Source organism: Puma concolor, chromosome E2 (genome assembly GCF_028749965.1).
Source record: "Puma concolor isolate L17-30 chromosome E2, mPumCon1.1.hap2, whole genome shotgun sequence".
Taxonomy (NCBI): Eukaryota; Metazoa; Chordata; class Mammalia; order Carnivora; family Felidae; genus Puma; species Puma concolor.
This window is the reverse complement of record NC_141681.1, coordinates 54,680,884-54,702,312: the sequence shown is the minus strand read 5'-3', so window position 1 is coordinate 54,702,312 and position 21,429 is coordinate 54,680,884. Positions and strand designations below refer to the sequence as shown.

General features: G+C 54.6%; 1 protein-coding gene across 5 annotated transcripts; it reads right to left on the bottom strand.

Annotated features, from left to right (window-relative positions):
- Positions 1–1,804: 1,804 nt before the first annotated feature.
- On the bottom strand, positions 1,805–21,287 carry CPT1C (carnitine palmitoyltransferase 1C). Of its 5 annotated transcripts, none has more exons than XM_086690437.1 (19): positions 21,164–21,287; positions 20,292–20,446; positions 15,728–15,867; positions 13,681–13,852; positions 13,348–13,449; positions 13,111–13,248; positions 8,880–8,957; positions 8,545–8,652; positions 8,357–8,441; positions 7,836–8,031; positions 7,472–7,654; positions 6,911–7,016; positions 5,184–5,300; positions 4,661–4,825; positions 4,269–4,403; positions 3,464–3,616; positions 2,878–2,991; positions 2,655–2,747; positions 1,805–2,124 (listed from the first exon to the last, which is right to left on the bottom strand). In XM_086690437.1, exons 2-19 carry the CDS (start codon positions 20,430–20,432, stop codon positions 1,939–1,941), a joined length of 2,412 nt encoding a protein of 803 aa, XP_086546563.1. In that variant the 5' UTR covers positions 20,433–20,446; positions 21,164–21,287; the 3' UTR covers positions 1,805–1,938. The 5 variants fall into 5 exon arrangements, 4 of the variants coding, with proteins under 4 accessions (XP_086546563.1, XP_086546564.1, XP_086546566.1 ...); XM_086690438.1 differs by lacking the exon at positions 21,164–21,287 and adding an exon at positions 20,571–20,830; XM_086690440.1 differs by lacking the exon at positions 21,164–21,287 and adding an exon at positions 20,557–20,580.
- Positions 21,288–21,429: the final 142 nt, after the last annotated feature.

The following is a 21,429-nucleotide window of genomic DNA, read 5'->3' as shown; positions in this document are numbered from 1 at the left end:
CTTCGGCTCTGGTCATGATCTCGCGGTCCGTGAGTTCGAGCCCCGCGTCGGGCTCTGGGCTGACGGCTCGGAGCCTGGAGCCTGTTTCGGATTGTGTGTCTCCCTCTCTCTGGCCCTCCCCCGTTCATGCTCTGTCTCTCTCTGTCTCAAAAATGAATAAACGTTAAAAAAAATAAAAAAAAAAATAGAAAATGGGATTTAGTTAGGGATATGGGGTTGAAACTGAGGTACCTGCTGTTTGCATAACTTTTCTACTGCTGTCTATTAAAACAACAACAACAACAACAAAACATGACAGCCGAAAACAGCAAACATTTATTATCTCACAGTTTCTGAAAGTCAGGAACTCTGCAAGGCAGGAGTCTGGCTCAGGGTCTCCCATGAGGTTACATCTAAGAGGTCAGTTGGGCCGCAGTCATCTGAAGGACTGAATGGGGTGGGAGACTCTCCTTTAAAGATCGTTCCCTCACATGTTCCTCCCTGGTGGTTGGCAGGAGGCCTCGGGTCTTCATGACGTGGGCCTGTCCATGGGGATGATGGATGTCATCATCATGGATGGATGTCATCCATGCTTGGATGTCCCCATGACACGGCAGACGGCTTCCCGCAGAGCAAGTGATTCCGAGGGCGCAAGAAGGAAGCCAGGATATCTTTCACGTCAGTCACTTCTACCACATTCTTTTAGGAAAATGAGTCACCAAGTCCAGTCCATAGTCAAGGGGAGGAGGATTAAGGTCCACCTTGTGGAGGGAAGAGTGTCGAAGTCTTTGTGGAAAAAAAAAATGTTTTTAATTAAGTAAACTTGACCTCCAATATGGAGCTTGAGTTCACGATCCCAAGATCAAGAGCCACACGCTCTACTGACTGAGCCGGGCAGGTGCCCCGCTTGTCGACATTTTTGAAAGTACCAGAGTTAGTGGGTTGGGTCTGAAGGTTTGGGTTGGTGGCGGTTAAGCTGTGCACGGTTTTAATTTGTTGTTGGGCTTGTGTGTTGTTACGCTTGAGCTGGTGGAGACCACAGGGCTTGGCGTCATGGAGTACAGGAATCATGGCACTGGTGGGCTGGATCACTGGGGCCTTGGTGTGGTCAGACGGGGTTGGTGGTGATACGGCTTGAGTTGAGCCGGCGGGCATCTTGTGGTGCTGGGGGTCGAGTAGCGGTGTGATCGAGGAGTGCGGTGTTTAAAGCATAACTCTGGGTCAAGTTTAAGTTTGGGATATGGCGGAGATTGGATGGCAGTTTTGGTCGGGTGATGGAGGTTGGAGTTGGATGTTTTTGCGCCGTTTGTATGCTTCCGGTTGTGGTTGTGTTGTCGGGGGTAGTGGGGTGTGGCGTTGCAGAGTCATTGGTTTTGGAATCGCGACAACGGTCAGGCGGAACATTAGGCAGAGCCTTTCCCAGTTGTGGGTGTGGCATCCGTCACTGAGGAGGAGGTTGGAATGGCTGGGGTTGGGCTGAGGAATAAGAATTTTGGGGGGTTCATCGGAGGTCTCAACAAGGGTGGCTGGAATGGCGTCGATCTTGATGTTTGGGGTGGGCAGTGGTGTTGGGGCAGCAGGAACTGGGCTAATGAGAATTTGTGGGGTTATTTGACTGAGACTGGCCTCGGATGGTTGGGTCTGGTGTGACTGGAGCCGGGAATTCAGTAGGAGTGGGCAGGGTTGGGGGGTGTGCCTGGAATTGATCGTAATGGAGAATTCATGGTTGGGCCTGGGGATGGAGGGGAACTTTTCTTCTCCTCCACCCTGATCATCACCCCCCCCCCACCCCCTGTGAGCCCAACAGCACAGCGAACACCACACACCCAGCTTACACGTCTTTATTGGACCAGATGCGGGATTTCCAAACCCAAACAGGCTGCCTCTTGTCCTGCACCAACCCAGTCGTCGAGACCCTCTCCCTAGTTCTTGGGGAGGCCAGCTCCCTGCTGGAAGGGGTCAAAGGTTGGTGGATTTTGTGGGGGCCCTGGAGCCCCCAGTGTGGCAGGAGAGAGAGCCATGCCTGTGCCCCGAGTCCTCCTCCTGTAACCCTCTGCACCTGAGCTTAGGGCGCGGCCCCTCCTGGAATAGGCAGGCCACATCCAACAATGCATCCTCAATGTGCTGCCCCAGCCGGTGGGAGTCCTGGAAGGAGAAACACGTCATGTCCAGGAGGAGCCGGGACAGGGGGTTCCTCGGCGCTGGAAGACAAGAGGGCTGGTCTGAGGGAGGAGGCGGCAGGGGACTGGGATTCCTGGGTCCGGGGGCAGCATTGAGCTAGGAGTCTGGACTCCTAGCTTGTAGAAGAGGGAGCTGGTCTGGACTCCTAGGTTGTAGGAGAAGAGGGAGCTAGGAGTCCAGACCCCTGGGTCCTGAGAGAGGAGAGTGCAGTGGGGGGGGGGGGGGGGGGAGGGGGTTCCAGCCTGTCTCCCCATTAAAAATTTTTTTTAATGTTTATTCTTGGGAGAGAGAGACAGAGCGACACAGAGAGAAGACAGAGCATGAGCAAGAGAGGGGCAGAGAAAGAGACACACACACAGAATCTGAAGCAGGCTCCAGGCTCTGAGCTGTCAGCATACAGCCGAGGCAGGGCTCGAACTCACAAACAGTGAGATCACGCCTGAGCTGAAGTCGGAGGCTTAGCCAACGGAGCCACCCAGGCACCCCTGTCTCACCGTTTTTGTGCTAGATTTTTTGCTGGAGATGTGGAAGGTGATGGTGTCATCCCCCATGAAGATGTACGAAACCCCATAACCGTGGTCATCCGCCTGGAGAGGGGCAGAGGGAGGGGGAACAAACTAGCCTCCGGGCCCCTCCTCCCCAACTAGGCAGGAGCGCAGGCCCTCCTCCCTCGGGGCCCACGTCCAGGGAGGTGGGGTCAGGCCCCGGGGCACTCACAGGCCCGAATCCCCCACCAGAGGAAACATAGTCGGGGTAATTGTGGACGTCGAACAGGTGGATTTGCTGAACGGGGATCTGGCTGGTGGCCAGCTGCCACTGCTCCGAGTGAACCTGACCGACAGAGAGAAGACGGTCAAGGATGCAGTGAAGACCAAATGACCAGCCGGTCCGCGCCCCGTTGGCTCAGCTCCATTCCACGCAGCCCGGGCCCATTCCGACCTCCCCCTCGCCCCCCGACGGCCTAGTTCCCCCAGATCGCCGCATTGTTGGCTCTGCCCTTCTCCCTGACCCCAGCCTCCCCTTTCCGACCGCGCGGGTTCAGTTCTGCTGGAACCGCCTTTCCCTCGGTCTTCCTGAACACGTCCCCGCCTGACCCCGCCCCCTCGCCTCCCTGACCCCGCCTCCTCTCCCCTTCCCTCTCCCCCTCTTCCCTCCCTGCCCTCTCCCTTCCTCTCTTGCTGCAGCACCGCCCCCGCCCCAACTCTCTCCTCTAACACCTCCTTTTGCCCACCTCACCCTCCTCGTCCTGAAGTCCCTCTCTTCTCCCGTGGTTCCCCGCTTCCCTCTTTCCCTGCACCCTAACCTGGTCCAGAAAAGGCGACTGCAGGTGCAGGAACTGGGACACGATGTAGAGAGCGAAGAGGTGGCGGTCGACCCCCTGTCCGCTCATCGCGGCCTTCAGCAGAGCCTGGTGCTTTTCCACGGCCAGGCGGAACATGGCACGGCGCTGTGGTTCCTGGGGTCCCCCCGAGGAGGTCACAGGTCATGGAAAGACAGGAAGTGGGCTTACTGCTGGGGCCTGCCACACCCCTGGCCTCAACCCAGCTTGCAAAATCCCTGCAAGGCAGAGATACCAATTCTACTTTGCGGAGGGGAAACAGGCTCAGAGAGGGGGAGTCACCTGCCCAGGGTCACAAGGCAAAGCAGAGGCAGGTGGGTTCCCAGGTCTGTCTGATCCAGGGCCCCAGGTCCTTCCATTAAACCATAATAGGTAGCGGGAAAGGGAACAGAGGTGCGTGGGGGGGGTTCTGAGCAGACAGGTAATGTTGGGAATATGTGGAAGGGTACAAATTGGAAGTCCTAAGGTGACATAGAGGCTAAATAATCAAAGAGAGACACATTGTGGAACCAGAGATCCCTGTTAGGTGCTCCCCCAGTGCCCTGTGCGACCCCCCCCCCCCAACTAAAGCAAGTATCACACTGCACTGAAATATCTCTGTCTCTCCCCACCAGTGAGCTCCTTGAGGTAGGAGACCAGGTCTGGGTCCTCCTTTGTCCATAATGCCCATCATGGGTCCCGGTCCTCAGAAGGTGCTCCATAAATATTTGCAAGTGTATGAACGAGTATGTGGAAATGACCAAAGCCTCAAAACGAGGCCCACACCCACTGTCTTCTCTTTGTCCTCCATGGCTCTCACAAAGTTGCAGGCCTCTCTGGTGCAAGATCGCACCGTCTCCGTCCGGCCTTCCAGGAACAAGCGAGTCATGGTTGACTCATAAGTCAGGCAGAATTGACCCCTGTCCTGGGGGGGGGGGGGCGGCAAGGAAGGGAGAAGCCTGTCAGCCGGGCTCTGGAAATCACAGACTTGACCCACCTCTGTGTGGACCTCCCGCCTCCTCCTGCCGGGACAATGTGTGGCTGGGGGAGAGAAATCAAGATGGCGGCCCCACAGTGGCCATGACCAAAAAAGCGTCACCAAAGGGGCTGACAAGGGAGGTCTTGGGGGCCCAGGGGAACCAAGGTCCCGAGAAGGGGTTGGGGTCGAGGAACCCAACTGACCCGGAAGTGGGCCAGCTGCAAGGCCATCTGGATGAAGCTGTCTGAAGAGAGGTGGCAGCGTTTGATGAAACTCTTGCCGAAGTGGGAGAAGGGGAAGACGTGGCAGTCAACGTTTCCGGACAAGGTCTTGGCTCCCCTCAGGGCTAGAGAGATGGACAGATGGATCTGCCAGAGGAGGAAGGAGGGAGGGATGGCTGGGGTTACAGATGGGGTAGGGTTAGAACTGGGAGTGGGGAGGGAAGTGAAGGTGGAAATCGAGTCAGGGTAGGGGTGGAATGTGGAAATGGGGACAGAGGCGAACGTGGAGCTGAAGGGCTGGATTAATGATGGGGGGTGGGACTGAGGTTGGGCTGAAGACCGAATTGGGTCGGGGATGGGGTTGGGGTTTCAGGTGGGGAGGACTGGATTGGGCTGGGATTGGAGATGGGGCCGGGGTGGGATTGAGTTTGGGGATGGGGATGAAATTAGAGTCAAAGCCAGGGGGTTGCAGACTTGGAGGAGAGGCCCGGGAGCCCAGTCTCACCTTTTCTGGAAGGTCCCAGTGCAGCCGCTGGGGCTGGGGCAGTGAGGGATCAGGATGCCCTTTGCAGTGGCCGTCGGCTGAGTAGCCCAGCTGAAAACATTCTGTGGCCAGAGTGAACTGTGTACAAACAGAGGCTGTCAGAGTCCCTTCCTCCCTCTGGATTGAGGGCTCTCTAACCAGGGACTTGCTTTCGTAAGTCCCTTCTGGGGGTTGGGGGGGGGCAGTCGTTGAGAAACAGAAACCTCTGATGTTCACAGGTGGGTTCTCAGGTTCAAGTTCATTGAGAGTAAGTCCGATACTAATACTCAGCTGGTGCCTACTGGCCTTTTACTTCTGACTAGTAGACAAAAAGCCACCAACGGTGGCCCCCGACTTCCCAAGACACCCCCTACCCTCACCCCCACCAGGATCCTGAGACCAGAGAGATAAAGCCCAGCACAGCATGGGCCGCCAAGGGGGTCGGTGTCCATTCTGACTGAGTGGTGCCCACGCCCTGATGGTTGTTAAATTTTATTTTATTTTATTTTTTATTTAGTTTTGTTTTTGTTGTTAAACATTTTAAATCAGCCCTGGTCGAGCACCTGCTACCCACCAGCCTTTCCCTTATTCTCACGATAACTTAGGGAGACGGGATAAAGATCCCCATTTCCGCATTAGAAACAAACATCAAGAAACACTTTATGCCTTGGAGTTTCCACGTATCTTTATCATACTCTATGTGACATCTCTTCACTCAAAGTTGATGCGCAGAGACCACAGGTTGATATGAAGGGTCTGAAAGTTAAACTGAATTGACAGTTTCATCGGCCAATATCATCAAAGGGGGAAAACTCCCATCTTACAAATGCGAAACAGGTACAGAAGAGTCCATGCTTACCCAGGGCTGTTCCTAAGATCTGAAAGGGGCCTCCCTTCCCCTCAAACATGCTGGATCCCACCCTGGGCCTCACCCAGTACCTCATGCAATGCTATGGAAGAGTGGGAACCTGAGAGGGTGTAGACGGCACCTGCTATGATTTAGGGACTAAGAAAAAAGAGAAAATAGAGGGGTGCTTGGGTGGCTCAGTCAGTGAAGCACCCGACTCTTGGTTTCGGCCCAGATCATGATACCACATTTCGTGAATTCAAGCCCCGCATCGGGTTCTGCATTGACAGGGTGGAGCCTGCTTGGGAGTCTCTCTCTCTCCCTCTCTCTCTGCTCCTCCCTGCTCTCTCTCTCAAAATAAATAAATGAACTTTAAAAACAAATGTAAAAAAAAAAAAAAAGAGAGAGAAGATCGAGATGCTAAGGTTCTTAGGACTGGATGGGAGCTTACAGAAAAAAGAAACTCCAACCCTTCTATCTGATGAAGGGGAGAAATGAGGCTCAGAGGAGGGGAGTAACTTTCCCAAGGTCACACAGCAAGCCATCACACTGATTCAGTGTATTGTGATTGAAAGGCCTCATTTTCTGCTCTCAGAACATTCTGGATCCATGTTCTTGCTCTGCAATTCCTGGCTCTGTGACTCTGGGCAAATCACTTCCCTTCTCTGAGCCCCGGCTGCCAACTCTTCAAAAGGTCATAATCCCAGACCCTCTTTTCTTTGCTGGGTGCCCCCCCCCCCCGCCCATCTGGTATCTGCTTGTCTGAGCCTCTGTCTTCCCCCTAAGCGTAAGGCCCTGGAGAGGAAGGTCTTTGGAAACGGGGCCGATGGTCCCCAGGGCAGGAGGGGACTGGCTGCCTTACCTCCCACATGTGTCCTGAGATGGGGCAGTCGGCCCACGAGTGCTCCACGCTGAGACCCAGCTTCCCATTGGAGAAGATGATTAAAGTGAAGGATTTGTCAAACCAGCTGCAGGCGAGAATTCAAAGTGGTCACCAGAGAGCCAGGGCCAAGAAGGAACTTGGGTGCTCTTGGTGGAAAATGCAGGAGTGTCAGGGTGGGGGGATGTTTCTGGAAACAGGGCTGGTATAGGGATCTCTAAGAGGGTGGAGGTCTCCACCAGGCAGTCTAGATGGTTTCTGAGGCATGTCTAAGGCTTGGAAAATTGGGACATTTCGAGAGAACATGCCAAGAAAGGTTCAAGGCTCACGAGGAGCTGAGGGGTTAGGGGGATTCTTCCGGGAACCTCAGAAATCACAAGGGTGCCTCGTGCACATCTAGGAAGTTGTCTGAGGATCTCTAGGTATGGAAGTCCCAGGTCTGGGGTCCAGGGTCTGCTTGTCTAGTGTCCAGAGTCCTAGGCCTGGAGACCGGGTTCTGGGGTCACAGGTTGGGGTGAGGTTCGAGTCCAGGGGCTGACTCACCGGTCATGGCCCCTGCCAGCCAGTAGGGCATGGGCATAGGCATCCAGTGTAGCTGCGGGGTCCTCCCTGGTGAGCCCTGCAGGTTCCGAGTCCAGTGATACGAAGAAAGCAGCTCCTTCCACGGCCTCCAGGGTATCCTCAGCCTGGGTCTTCAGGGAACTCCGTACCTGGGCCCACACATCCCTGTGGCGGGGGGGGGGGGGGGGGGGGGGGGGGGGGGGGGGGGGGAGTGGGGGGGGGGTGACTGTACCTGAGCCCAGGCTGGCCCTGTACCCGGCCCAGCCCCCACCCAGCCCCCAACCTTGCCCTTCTACAACTCTGGGAGGCCGGCTGGGCCCCCGGGGCCCCGATCTCCCGCCCTCACCTGGGAGCAGCGGTCAGGGCCGCCAGATGCTCCTCCTGGGGGCAGGCGGGGGAGGGGTCGTCCAGGATTCGCTGGAACTGCTGCTCCAGGGCCCGCGGGGACAGCAGGCCGCTCTGGGAGTGGGTCCCCACGCGGTAGAATCGGCCACGGTGGAAGACGGCCACGTGTCGGCTGTCGCGGAGGTGGCGGATGTGGTCTAGGGGCGGTGCGGGGGGGGGGGGGGGGGGGGGAGTGCAGAGGGCGCGAAGGTCAGTGGCAAGAGTAAGAACAAGCGTCACTTATCAGGCACTTCCTGGGTGGCTCGCACTGTCCTAAATATTCATTTTACCCTCACTACCCTGTGCGCCCTTATAATCCGGCTTCAGAGACGAGGATACCCAGGCTCAGAGAGGCTGATAGCTGACCCAGGTCACACAGCTAGGGAGCGATGGAGCTGGGATTCGAACCCAGGAGACCATGCTCTCAGCTACTACACCGTTGACGCCTCTGCCGGTGCGGTGCGGGGCCACGAGGAATCTCACCTTTCTGGATGCCGGGAATGCGCGTGGTGTTGAAGATCTTCTCATACTGGGCAGAGCATAAGGGCCGCATTCCCATCAGCAAAGTCTGCAAGAGACCACGGGCTCGCGAACTGCCTCCCAGGACCCGCGTGGCCCCACGGCCACAGGACCGCAGTCTCCGTGTCCGGCCCACAGGGCGGCCCTCTTACAGGCAGGATCTCCTGGCGGTTCAGGCGGTGCCGGTAGAGGAGGAGGGCGTGGACCGCGTTCCCAGCGCGAGCGGCCTGCACCGGCGTGGGAATGACGTACAGGAAGTCCTGGGGGCCAGCCGAGGGGACCGCAAAGCGCCCGGGGTCAGGCGTGCCCCTCACGGGGACACTGACCCCCAAACCCAGATCCTGACCCCAACAGAGGGCGGGATGGTGAACGACAGACTCTGATTCGGGTCACGGCCCCGAAACTGCACCTCCTACAGAGACATCCCAACCCTAGATCCATGAACGGCGGCCCCGCCCGGCTCCCAGCCCCGATGTTCCCTCCTCACCATCATGTAATAGTTGCTGTTCACCATCAGCGAGTGCCGGGAGCGCAGATACACAAATTCTTCCCACCAGTCACTGACCTAGGAGTGGGGCCGAGAGACGCACAGCTGGGGTGGCTGCGGCCAAGCTGGGGAGCGGGGCAGTGGGAGCGGCAGGACCCCCAAGACTTGGCGGCCGAGTCCTTGAGGGTGGAACTCAATGAAGGAGGCCATCGTGATCAGTAACCAGCAGTAACCCCGAAGTCCATCAGTTAGGGATCAGTTAGCTAAATCGCGCTATACTCCTGTCCCGGAATGCTACCAAGCTGTTCAAAAAAGCACACGGCCAGGCACCGGGGGGGGGGGGGGGGGGGGGGGGGGGGGTGCTCAGTGGGTTCAGCCTCTGACTTCAGCTCAGGTCATGATCTCGCGCAGTTCATGAGTTCCAGCCCCGCCGGCAGCTCGGTGCCTTGACCCTGCTTCAGATTCTGTGTCTGCGGCTCTCTCTGCCCCTCCCCCGCTTGCACTCAGTCTCTCACAAGTAAATAAACATTAAAAAAAAAAAAAAAAAAAAAAGAACAAGGCAAGGGGCACGTAGGTGGCTCAGTCAGTGGAGCAACACACTCTGATTTCAGGTCTTGATCTCAGGGTCCTGAGTTCAAGTTCAAGTTGGGCCTGGAGCCTCCTTTAAAAAAAAAGTAGGGGTGGCTCAGTCGGTTGAGCGTCTGATTCCTGATTTTGGCTCAGGTCATGATCTCACGGTTTCATGCTGACAGTGGAGAGCCTGCTTGCGATTCTCTTTTTCCCTCTCTCTGCCCTTCCTCTGCTCACACACTCTCTCTCGAAATAAATAAGCAAAACTTAAAAAAACTACATATCACCAAGACCCAAGTGTCCAACAAAAGATGAATGGGCAACCAAAACGGAGCCTATCCCTACAATGGATTTTTTTTTTTTTTTTAAGATTTTACTTTCAAATTTTTTTTTTAACGTTTATTTATTTTTTTTGGGACAGAGAGAGACAGAGCTTGAACGGGGGAGGGGCAGAGAGAGAGGGAGACACAGAATCGGAAACAGGCTCCAGGCTCTGAGCCATCAGCCCAGAGCCTGACGCGGGGCTCGAACTCACGGACCGTGAGATCGTGACCCGGCTGCAGTCGGCCGCTTAACCGACTGCGCCACCCAGGCGCCCCTAAGATTTTACTTTTAAGTAACCTCTACACCCAGCGTGGGACTTGAACTGGCAATCCTGAGGTCAAGAGCCACACACTCCTCCAACTGAGCCTGCCAGGCGCTCTTACAATGGAATGCTAATATAAAAAGGAATGAAGTTCTGATGTGCACTGCGACACGGACAGACCCTAAAAACATTATGCCAGGTGGGGCGCCTGGGTGGCGCAGTCGGTTAAGCGTCCGACTTCAGCCAGGTCACGATCTCGCGGTCCGTGAGTTCGAGCCCCGCGTCAGGCTCTGGGCTGATGGCTCAGAGCCTGGAGCCTGTTTCCGATTCTGTGTCTCCCTCTCTCTCTGCCCCTCCCCCGTTCAAGCTCTGTCTCTCTCTGTCCCAAAAATAAATAAATGTTAAAAAAAAAAAACACAAAAAAACATTATGCCAGGTGATATGAGTCAGACACAGAAGGACAGATCGTGTATGATTTTATTTACATGAAAAATCTAAAATAGGTAAATCCCTAGAGATAATAAGTAGACTAGAGGTTACCTGGCACTTCGGGGAAGCAGGAATAGGCATGTATTGCTTAATAGGTACCGAGTTTCTGTTTGGGATGATGAAAAAGTTCTGGAAATAGATTGTTCTGATGGTTCCAGACACGGCAAATGCACTTAATACCACTGAATTGCATACTTAAAAATGGCTAAAATGGAGGCCATTCCATGGCTCAGTCAGTTCAGCGACAGACTCTTGATTTGGGCTCAGGTCATGATCTCACTGTTCGTGAGTTCGAGCCCCACATGGGGATTCCCTGCTTGGGATCGTCTCTCTCTCCTTGCCTCTCTGCAACTCTTGTGCTCTCTCTCTCTCTCAAAATAAGTAAAATGAAGTTTAAAAATGTATTTTAAAAATGACTAAAATGATAAATTTTATGTTATGTCCATTTTATCACAAATATACATATTTAGGTTACATATGTTTTATATACTATATTAAATCTATATTTTCTACAAATTATAAAACATATAAGCATATTATGTATTATGCAATTGAAAATTACATGTAGGGGCTCCTGGGTGGCTCAGTCGGTTCAGCGTCCGACTTCAGCTCGGGTCATGATTTCACAGCTCGTGGGTTCGAGCCCCACGTTGGGCTCTGTGCTGACAGCTCGGAGCCTGGAGCCTGCTTCCGACTCTGTGTCTCCCTCCCTCTCTGCCCCTTCCCCGCTCGTGCTCTGTCTCTCTCTCTCTCTCAAATAAACGTTAAAACAAATTTAAAAAAATTACATGTAATATAGAAATAAAATTTACATAGCATAAATAAAAAATATAGATAAAAAGTCTAAGTGAGAGGAAAGCACGGTGTCAGACTTCAGTTGGCCTTCACATTTTTTTTTGTTATACATAAGATAACAGGATATGTTATAATTGGTGGTGCCTTAGAAGTCCAATGAAATACATACATTGTGTGTGTGTGCGGGCGCGTGTACGTACACACGCGCGCGCATACGCACACGCGCATGTGCATTGGAACAGACTCCGGTCCGAGAGCTTGAAGGAAAAAAATGTAAAACCTAAGGCCTGGCTTCCCTTCTCCCTCTCCAGACACGACTCGGTCCCCTCCATAGCGCTTGTCCGTGCTGCTGCCCCTCGTGGCTCTGTGTCAGCTCCTCCTCCCTTTCAAGTCCGATGCTGTCACCCAGGCCTCTTTCCTGAGCCTCCACCCAGGTCTCCAGCTGCCCCAGGGCAGGTCCCCGGCACCCCCCCAGGCCTGTCACACCTGCCCCCACGGAGCTCAGTGTCTTTGCCCCAGAGCTGCCTCCCTTCTCCCCATCTCAGGGACACCCCCGCCGTCCCCCCACCACGTGAGGCCCGTAGGCGCCACCCTTGGCATCTCCTCACCCCCAGCCTGACAGTCCCAGCCCCACCCCCCCCACCCCCGCCCCCTGACTCTGCCTCATACCCTCTGGCCCAATTCCCCTGTCTGACCTTGTCCTCTACCCGCCCCCCCCCCCCCCCGCATCCTCTCCAGCCTCCCAGCCTCCAGTGTCTCCCCTCCTGTCTTTCCCCCACACCAGAGCTGATCCTGACCTTCCCCTGTTCAGAATACTCCCATGGCTCCCCAGCACCCCCAATAAAAAGTCCAGGATCCTCAGCTGGAGTTCAGGCCACTCCCCGCCACTCAACCATTCCCTCTCTTGACGACCACCCTTCAATCTCTGTGTCCCAGCGAGCGATGCCCTCCTGGTTCCCAGCCCATGTCCTACAACCGCCGTACTACTCACCTCCGCTCGGCCCATTCCCTTCTACCAACCGCACCGGCTCAAATTCTGTCCAACCCTCAGGGCTCAGACCTAGTAACTACTCCTCCTGGAACCCTGATCCTCTCGTCCAGTGGCGGGGTCCCCAGACCACCCCACCCCCCAGACGCTCACACCACCCCACCTTTCTTCGCTGCTACCTCCACCTGATCCCACACTGCCTGCCCCCTATTTATGACTTCCTCCTACAGAATAGGAGGCCTGTAAGCCCCGATTTGAGTGAGTTGCTGTCTTGCTCTGTGCCTCAGCTTCCCAAGGAGCTCAAATCAGAGTACTACCAAAGGCCTAGCTCCTGAACTCGGCATAGAAGCCCATTTGGGGAGGATGCCCTTACTCAAAAGGAGGGGATAAAACCAGAACAACTCTGGGGGCGGGGAGTTTAGACCGCTGGCCTGCCGGGCAAGGAGCTGAACCGTCTGAGTCCGGGAATTCTGGTTCCAATCCGGGAGGGTTGGGGGCTGAGCTGTGGATGTGGGCAGGCCCTGGAGGCGGGGCTTAGATTATGGATGTCAGGCTCACGTCGGAACATGCAGGTCCCGGGAGAGGCTCAAAATGTTAGCACATGATGGATATTGGAGAGTACGAGCAGCTCAGAATATTGGAGCATCTAGGGCGGGGTTTAAACTACGGGAGCGTGTGGGCGGGGCTCAGAACGCGGAGCAGGGGGCGGGCCTGCAGGTTGTGGGCGTGTCGGGGGCGGGGCGTAGAATCCCCGCCTTAGGAAGGCGGGCTCAGAACCTCCGCGTTCAGGGTGGGGGACTCACGTAATTGGACGCCCACCAGGACTTGAGCCGCAGATACCACTGCAGCAGCGACGCCTGCAGCCTCAAGAATTCCTGCGCTAGGACAGACGTCAAGTCGAAGTCCTCGTCGGAGAGGATGGGCCGGACAGATTCCAGGTACTGAGGGGCAAGGAGCAGATGGTAGGTCGCGCGCCCGCCCGCCACCCCCCCCCCCCCCGGCCGCCTCCCGCACCACGTGGAGGGAGCGGGCGGGCCCACCTTGCGCACGGTGTCCTGCACGGAGGGCACGGGCTGGCGTGGCAGGGAGCGCTGGTAACTGAACAGCATCGGATTGCGACCGGAGAAGATGCGGACCAGGGCCTGGAGGGAAGCGGGGAATTAGTGGGTCACTGCACCCGTCCCTGGGATCCGGGACCGGGATCGGGGGTTGTACATGGCAACCTACAGAGAGAATGGGGTCGACACCCAGAGATGGGGGGACAGACCCAGGGGAGGCGTAGAGACCAGAGAGAGATGGACAGGGTCCCAGAGAGAGGGACATAGAGAAGTGGGTCCCCGGAGGGCCTGAGCAGGGCTCTGCCCTTCACATACCAGCCAGGTCTTGGTGGGGGAGGACATGGCTCCGTGGGGTTCAAGGAGCCAGCCATGGTAGGACAGAAGCAGCCTCAGGGCCACGTGAAGCGTGAAGATCAGGGCTCCCCACAGGCACGAAGCAAACAGCGCGGCTGCCAGGACTCCCCGAAGCCTGTGGTGCTGTCCACCCCTGGGGGAGTGAAAGAGACACCGGGCCTGGGTCTCCTGGCCTCAGAACGCCCCTTCCCTCCAGCCCCACCAGCCCCTGCTCTTCCTGACAGTCTCTGACCCTGATATTTGACTGGGGGCCTATCTTCTAGCATTGGAGTCAGTCGTAGAAATCGAGTTTCCTAGGGGTACCTGGGTGGCTCCGTCAGTTAAGCGTCTGACTCCTGATTTCAGCTCAGGTCATAATCTTATGGTTTGTGGGTTCAAGCCCCTCATCAGGCTCTGCGCTGACAGTGTGGAATCTGCTTGGGATTCTCTCTCTCCCTCTCCCTGCCCCTCCCCTGCTCATGCTCGCTTGCTCGCTCTCTCTCAAAATAAATAAAAATAAAACGTTAAAAAATTTTTAAAAAATTTAAAAACCTGCTGATCTAAAACCACAGTAAATCAACGTGTTTGCAAAGTGGCAATCAGATAGACATATGAGCAAATCCCACCTGGAGGACTAGGAGCGAGTTGCTTCCCCTCTGTAGACTGGGTACGTCTAGCCTTCCTGGAAATTTCTACCTCTGATCCTGGGTCTGCCCTTTGGGACTGTCTGTACAAAATCTGAACCTTCTTCCCCAGGAGGAGGAAGCCAAGAATTAGAACCTGTCACTTCCCCCACACCCGGCTCCCAAACCGTCCCCCCAAATGGCAATTATAATAACACAACCACTCCCATTTAGTAACCTTCCGGCACTGTACGGAATACTCCACGTGCATGCTTTTTTTTTTTTTTTTTTAAGATTTTATTTTTAAGTAATCGCTACACCCAGCGTGGGGCTCAAACTCACAACCCGAGATCAAGAATCGCGTGCTCCACTGACTGAGCCGGCCAGGTGCCCATCCACGTGCATGCTTTTGTTTCCGTTTTTGCCTGCCAACGGCCCCAGGAAGCAATTATTATTACATATATATATATATATATATATATATATATATATATATATATTTTAGGTTTTTAAAAAAAATTTTTTTTATTTAATAATTTAAAAAAAAAATTTTTTTTTCAATGTTTATTTTTGGGACAGAGAGAGACAGAGCATGAACGGGCGAGGGGCAGAGAGAGAGGGAGACACAGAATCGGAAACAGGCTCCAGGCTCTGAGCCATCAGCCCAGAGCCCGATGCGGGGCTCGAATTCACGGACCGCAAGATCGCGACCTGGCTGAAGCTATCAGCACAGAGCCCGACACAGGGCTTGAACCCATGAACCTCAAGATCATGACCTGAGCTGAAGTCAGACACTTAACTGACTGAGCCACCCAGGTGGCCTTATTACCTATATTTAAATTTTTTTTAACGTTTATTTATTTTTGAGACAGAGAGAAACAGTGTGAGCCGCGGAGGGGCAAAGAGAGAGGGAGACACAGATCTGAAGCAGGTTCCAGGCTCTAAGCTGTCAGCACAGAGCCCAACACGGGGCTCGAACTCAGGAACCACAAGATAATGACCTGAGCCCAAGTTAGACATTTAACTGACTGAGCCACCCAGATGTCCCTATTACCTATATTTTATAGAGGAAGACTCTAACACCGAGAATGGTTAAGTCTCTTGCCTAAGGCTACACAACTGAAGGCCAGTAGGGCTCCTGCTTTTCTCGGTGCTTATATAACCATGTCTAGATATTTTCTAGTTTGTCAGCATCCCCCTTAGCAAGAAACAGACCGGTTGGAAAATAGGCAGAGAGAAGGGGGGAAATCACCTCCTTTTTACTCATGCTGTACCTTTATTAATCTGACCCAAAGTAAGTCTCAGAGATTACTTCTCTTCAGCAGGCACATCACACTGATAGAGAAGCTTACTGGGTGGAGGGGGAGGAATTAGGGAGGTTACTGGGCTCAAGCGGGGGAGCTCACCAGTCTGGCAGCAACTCTTTGATCTTCTCCATCAGTCCTAGGGAAGGATCCAGCTGGAGGAACCAGGCGAGCTGAATGGCACTGAAGAGGAAGAGCCAGCTGAGGGGGCTGGCAGGGAACACACCAGTAAGAAAGTCATTCTGCAGGGAGGAAAGGCACCCATTCAATCAATTAATCCTCCTCTAAGCACCATTCTTAGACATCGACAGAGCACCCAGTGTGCGCTGAATCCCGAGCTGGGTGCTCAAGACCCAGTGGGGACCAGAGAGATCTGGGTCATGCCCTCAGGGAAGTCAGTCAGGAACGAAACGAGTGCTAATGACACAAAAACAAGGCAGGCACAAGAGCCCTGAGCAGGATGCTCCGCTTGGAGGAGTCAGGGAGGGCTCCCTGGAGGAGGTCACTCCCAGGCAAAATGGCCCTCCATATACTGCAGGGCTGGAGCTCAGCAGGCCTGCTAGAACTTCATGGCTATGGAATGAATGAGGAATGCAGAAGTGCTGGGGAAGTGCATGGAAATACCTAACGCTTAACCAGCGCTCACTACCTGCCCGGCCCCTTTTCCAAGGCGGAACTCTTAAAACCCCCCCAACATCTCTGTGCGGCAGGTACTCAGGCGATCTAATTTTGCAAAAGAAACCACTCGGGTTCAAAGTCACACAGAGAGCATGATAAGAGCTGCTATTCGTTGCCATCAGGGCTCCAGAAACCGCGTTCTCTCTTCCCACATTTAACAAATGGGAGAGCCTCAGAGATCACGGTTTAGAACTTGGGCTCTGGGGCCCTGGGCTCAAACCTCCGCTCTGTCACTAACAAGCTGAGTGACCGCGAGCAAGTGGCTTCACCTCTCTGTGTCTGTTTCCTCATCTGTGGAATGGGAACAATCCCAGTACTTGGCTCCTGGGACTGTCATGAGGACGGGATGAGAAAATGTCCTCCCACAAACAGTTATTGTGGTCCTACAGCAGTGATAAGACATCAAGATTCCTGCTCTCCTGGGGGACAGAGCAATAGCTACGTCGGTAAAGGATTTAGGGTAGTGTGGCAGGTGGCATTAGGGACTGTGGGCTAAGCAAAGAGGGCTGGCGGGGCAGGGGGGAGGGGGGAGGGTAGTGAATTGCATAGCTCAGAGCCAGGCACACAGTAAGCGCTCAGTGAACGTCATTACCAATCCTCCTTTCTTTCTGTGGCTACCCTACTTCCTGTTGGGGATTTATTTATGTGACGATCTTCCCTTGGCGTGGCAAGAAAAGGTTACTGGCAACCGTGGTTCTTTGGTTGCTTATTATCTCTTTTTAAGAGAAGCAGTCTCTTCCTTTATCCGGGGCTCGGGATCGCGGTAGAACGGGGCTTCGTAATAACGGGAAACGTCTCCAGAGCCCTTCCCAAGGACGAGATGCCTCAATAAATCATTGCATTGCCCTGTATCTCAGCAAAACAGTAGTAGATACCACTATCTCTATCGCAGGGGCGAAGAAAGTGAGCAGACAAGAAGTTTGAAGAACGTGTCCCAAGCCAGGGAGGGCCCACTGTCAACCCCTCAAATCGTCCAGATGTCTTGTGACCCTAATGCAACAGGATATAGTGCAAAGTTCCACACGGGGGCGCCTGGGGTCCGCTGCCTCTCATATTCATCTGGAAACCATCTCAGGAAACACTGCCCTCCTGCTGCCGAACAGCCCACATGTGCGCTGTGCCACGTGCTTGGCCCAAATGACCCCCTGCACGTCATTCACAACAGCCCCATGGCATGGGTCCTGGGACCACGTTCTGGAAAAGCAGGATAGCAGGCGTGGGTATGGGTTCCACAGCCAGACTGCTAATTCTGGTCCTGCCTGGAGCACTGCATCTTGGCAGCTGTGTGACCTTGGGAAAGTTGAAGGCACCTCTCTGGGCCTCTGTTTCCTCATCTGTAAAGTGGGACAGAGAATAGGTCTACCTTAGAAGGCTATAATGAAGATCGGGTGAGCCATACATTTATTTATTCTGAGTTTTATTTGTAAAAGATTTTATTTGGGGAGCACCTGGGCGGCTCTGTCCGTTGAGCCTCCGACTCTTGGTTTTGGCTCAGGTCGTGAGTTCGAGCCCCACATCTCGTTCTGCGCCTGGCAGCATGGAGCCTACTTGGGATTCCCTCTCTCTCTCTCTCTCTCTCTCCTTCTCTGTCCCTCCCCTGCTCGCGCCGTCTCTGCCCCTCTCAAAAATCAATAAACAAACTTCAAAAATTAAAAAAAAAAAATTTTAAGTCATCTCTACACCCCACACGGGGCTCAAATTCACGACCCTGAAATCAAGGGTCACACGCAAGCAATAGATTTAAAGGGTTTTGGTGAGTGTAGAGCCCAAAACACACTAAATATGACCTGATGTGATTTTCGAAACGAGGAGGCAGAGACTCAGAGAAGTTAATAACACGCCAGAGGGCACCCAGCACTTACGACCTGTGTGGAACCACCAGGATCGTAGGAATGGCGATGTTTGGAGCGGTCACTTCTCTGCATCAGACCTTCTGCTAAGACAGCTCATGCTTACAACAATCCCTCGAGGCCGGGACTGTCAGGGACGCCATTTTATAAGTGACCAAGTTATGGCTTAGCAGGACGTCTATGCGATTTCAGCCCTGCGGTTGCTGAGGGCACAGCCCGCACCCTGAAACCAAGTTCCAGGAGCTACGACTTCAGGGTGGCTCCTAAGGTCCCAGAATGGAAGAGAAAGGACAGAAGAGCACCCAATGTCCCACAGGGAGAGAGGCAGCTATGTGATAGAAAGGGAAGAACGATCACTATTACAATGATCAATTAATATAATGACAGGGTCTGGTGGGGCCCACCAGGCATAGGGGACTGACTCTGAGAAGGGCTTTAGGTTTTGACTCAAAAGTAGGGGTGGTGATGGCCAAAATTTTCAACAATGCAGCACTAGTCAAAATCCACTTATAAGTGTAGAAACCAGAACAGCGGTTGCTTTGAGTCGGGGGGGGGGGGGGCGCTAACTGGAAAAGGGCTCAAAGGAACATTCTAGAATGGCGAGCAATTCTGTCTTGCTAGGAAGTTGGGCGCACAGGTATTGTCAAAATTCAAGGACTGTACCTTTTAAGAACCTGTGCATTTTTTTCTGAATGAAATGATATCTTAATTTTAAAAATATATGCATGGCTCAGTCAGTTGAGAGTCTGACTTCGGCTCAGGTCGTGATCTCACAGTTCGTGGGTTCGAGCCCCATGTCGGGCTCTGTGCTGACAGCTCAGAGCCCGGAGCCTGCTTCAGATGCTGTGTCTCCCTCTCTCTCTCTCTCTCTCTCTCTCTGCTCCTCCCCTGCTCGTGCTCTCTCAAAAATAAATAAACATTAAAAAAATAAAGTAAAAATATATGTATATGTGTAGATGTGTGTTTATGTATTTAACTCCAGGTTAATGTCCACATGATAACATTCTAATTGATGAATTAGCCTGAGGCCCAGGAAGCTCCAGGGGCGGGGCTGAAGAAGCTCTTTGGGGGGGGGGGGGCGGGGGCTACCCATGTTGGGTGTAGAGGTGGGGCTGGAACTCACAACCCCGAGATCAGGAGTCACACGCTCCACGGACTGAGGCAGCCAGACACCTGGTTAATGAATAAAGAACAATCTTATCAAAAGCTAACACTTACTTGGCACTTGCCAGGGCCCAGGCAATTCGCTCAGTGCTTACATGAAACAATTCATTTAATCCCCTCGACTGTCCCGTCAGGGGAGCTGTTATCATCACCCCTGTTTTACGTGTGGGGAAACTGAGGCTCAGAGAGGAGTACTTGCCCAAGGCCACACAGCTAGTAAGCGGCAGGGCCGGGATTCAGAGTCAGTCTCGGCCAACCCCGCAGGTGTTGGAGACTTGCGTTCAGACAGGGCGTGACCACGAGGGAGACACTATATGTACCCAGTGCCGGACTTCTAGAAATAGTGACCCTGGGGCAGGCATGGGTTCTGGTTAGACGTCGGGCATGGGCATTCTAGAACAAGGGCAGTGGTGAAGTGCATACGGACATTTGGAGGTTCACGTCTGGGAACCACAGGGAGGGTGCACGGCGTATGGAGAGGGGAATTGGGGGTTCAGAGGCAGGCTTGAGGAGGCAGCCTCAGACCCAGGGGCTCGGGCTAGGAGGAGGATTGGGGTGCGGGCCTTCAGGATTGGGGTGCGGGCTAACCAAGATCTTCCCCGGGTCACAGTGTTCTGAAATGAAGAGCACCGAGTTTAGCACCTGAAGATGAAAGGGAAAGGTGAGGGGAGCACCTGGGGTGGGGGGGAAGGGGTCTGAATTCTAGAAATTGGGTGGAAGTTGGGTTTGCGGGTCTGAGGACAGAGGGAAGTGGTCCAGGAAGTGGTTGTAAGAGGTGAATAGAGGTTCCCAGTAAGGGAGGAAGTGAGCCTCAGAAAACCCAGAAATGGCTTTAAGGGGGTCCTGAAAGTCCACATCCAAACCCCCAGAAGGGGGGTGGGGGTGGGGGGGATAGGATCCCAGAAGTGGGCCTCGGGCATCCCAGAAACACGTAACCGGAGTCTTGGAAGGAAACCAAGCGTGGCCCTCCTCACCCAGAAACGGGCGAGGTGCCTTTTCCAAGAGCGCAATCCGGAGAGGTAGATCTCCTGCAACACGGGGGCACTGAGCTCCACTTCGGCCCCGTCCGAGGTCAGCGAGGGTCGGAAGCCCACGGCCTGGTGCGCTTCAGCCATGTCACGCTAGAGCCCTGGGAGTTGGGACAGAGGGTCATTTTCCAGGCCCCCAGCCTCAGACCCAGGAATCCGGGCTCCCAACCCCCTCCTCCTGCAGACCCAGGAATATAGGCCGACGGCTCACCCTTCCTTAACCACCTGAGGGGTCTCGAAGGACTTTGTCAGAGACTCGGGTGTTGGGGGGATGTCAGTCGGGGGCCTCTGTGAACGCATAGAGAGGCAGGAGGGATAACTCGCGTGAATCCCTTTTGCGACTCTGCTGAGAAGGAAGTGCAAGGCCGTGCGCCCCTCCCCACGAAAGACTTTCAAGATTCGGGGTTGGGGGCGCAAAACCAGCCCAGGGTCGGGTTGCGGGGTCTGGAGAAAAACATTAGTCCGAGACCCATTGAAATGAACACCTGCCGGACGTTGGCACCGTCCGCCTCGTTTCCGCTTCCCATGCCAAGGCGGGGGAGGGGGGGATGGGACCGGTGGGGAGTGGCGGGGGAGGAGCAGGGGGAATGTCTATAAATTCTTCCGCTCCAGGCTGGCCCAGCGTCCCCTCCCCCCTCCGGGGGCTGGAAGAGGTGGGGGAGGGAGCACCTTACTGCGCATGCCTCACAGCCAGGGATGCTGAGACTGTGAGCCGATGCGAGATTCGAGGACAAGTGATGGAGAAGCCCGCACGCCCAGCCCAAGACACAGGCCTCCCGGCCCCGCGGGAGCTCGGGTCCCTCCGGTGCGATACTTACCACGCTGAGTCAGACGTCCGCCGAGCGGATCCTGGAACCCAAGCCCGAGCCCACCCCCCACCCCCGATTCACAGCGCCAGACCCAAGTCTCCCACTTGCATATGTCCAATCCCAGTGCGACGAGTCCACGACTTGGTCGTCGGGCCTCCGGAGCTCCTGGCCGCTCCCAATTATCCAACATCCAGGAACCCCGATTTCTGCCTCGCGTGTGCCTTCGCCGGGTAGGCAAGTCCCTGGTTTTGTCCCCGCCCCCTTCCAACCCTCTG

What these genes read in the sequence shown, in the direction of transcription:
- CPT1C (XM_086690437.1), bottom strand. Translation starts at nt 20,432, where the DNA reads ATGGCTGAAGCGCACCAGGCCGTGGGCTTCCGACCCTCGCTGACCTCG. An exon ending in TGCAGGACACCGTGCGCAAG is followed by an intron (nt 13,249 to 13,347) that starts GTGGGCCCGCCC and finishes CTTGCCCCTCAG; the next exon opens with TACCTGGAATCTGTCCGGCC. An exon ending in GCTGGCAGGGGCCATGACCG is followed by an intron (nt 7,017 to 7,471) that starts GTGAGTCAGCCC and finishes TCTCGCCTGCAG; the next exon opens with CTGGTTTGACAAATCCTTCA.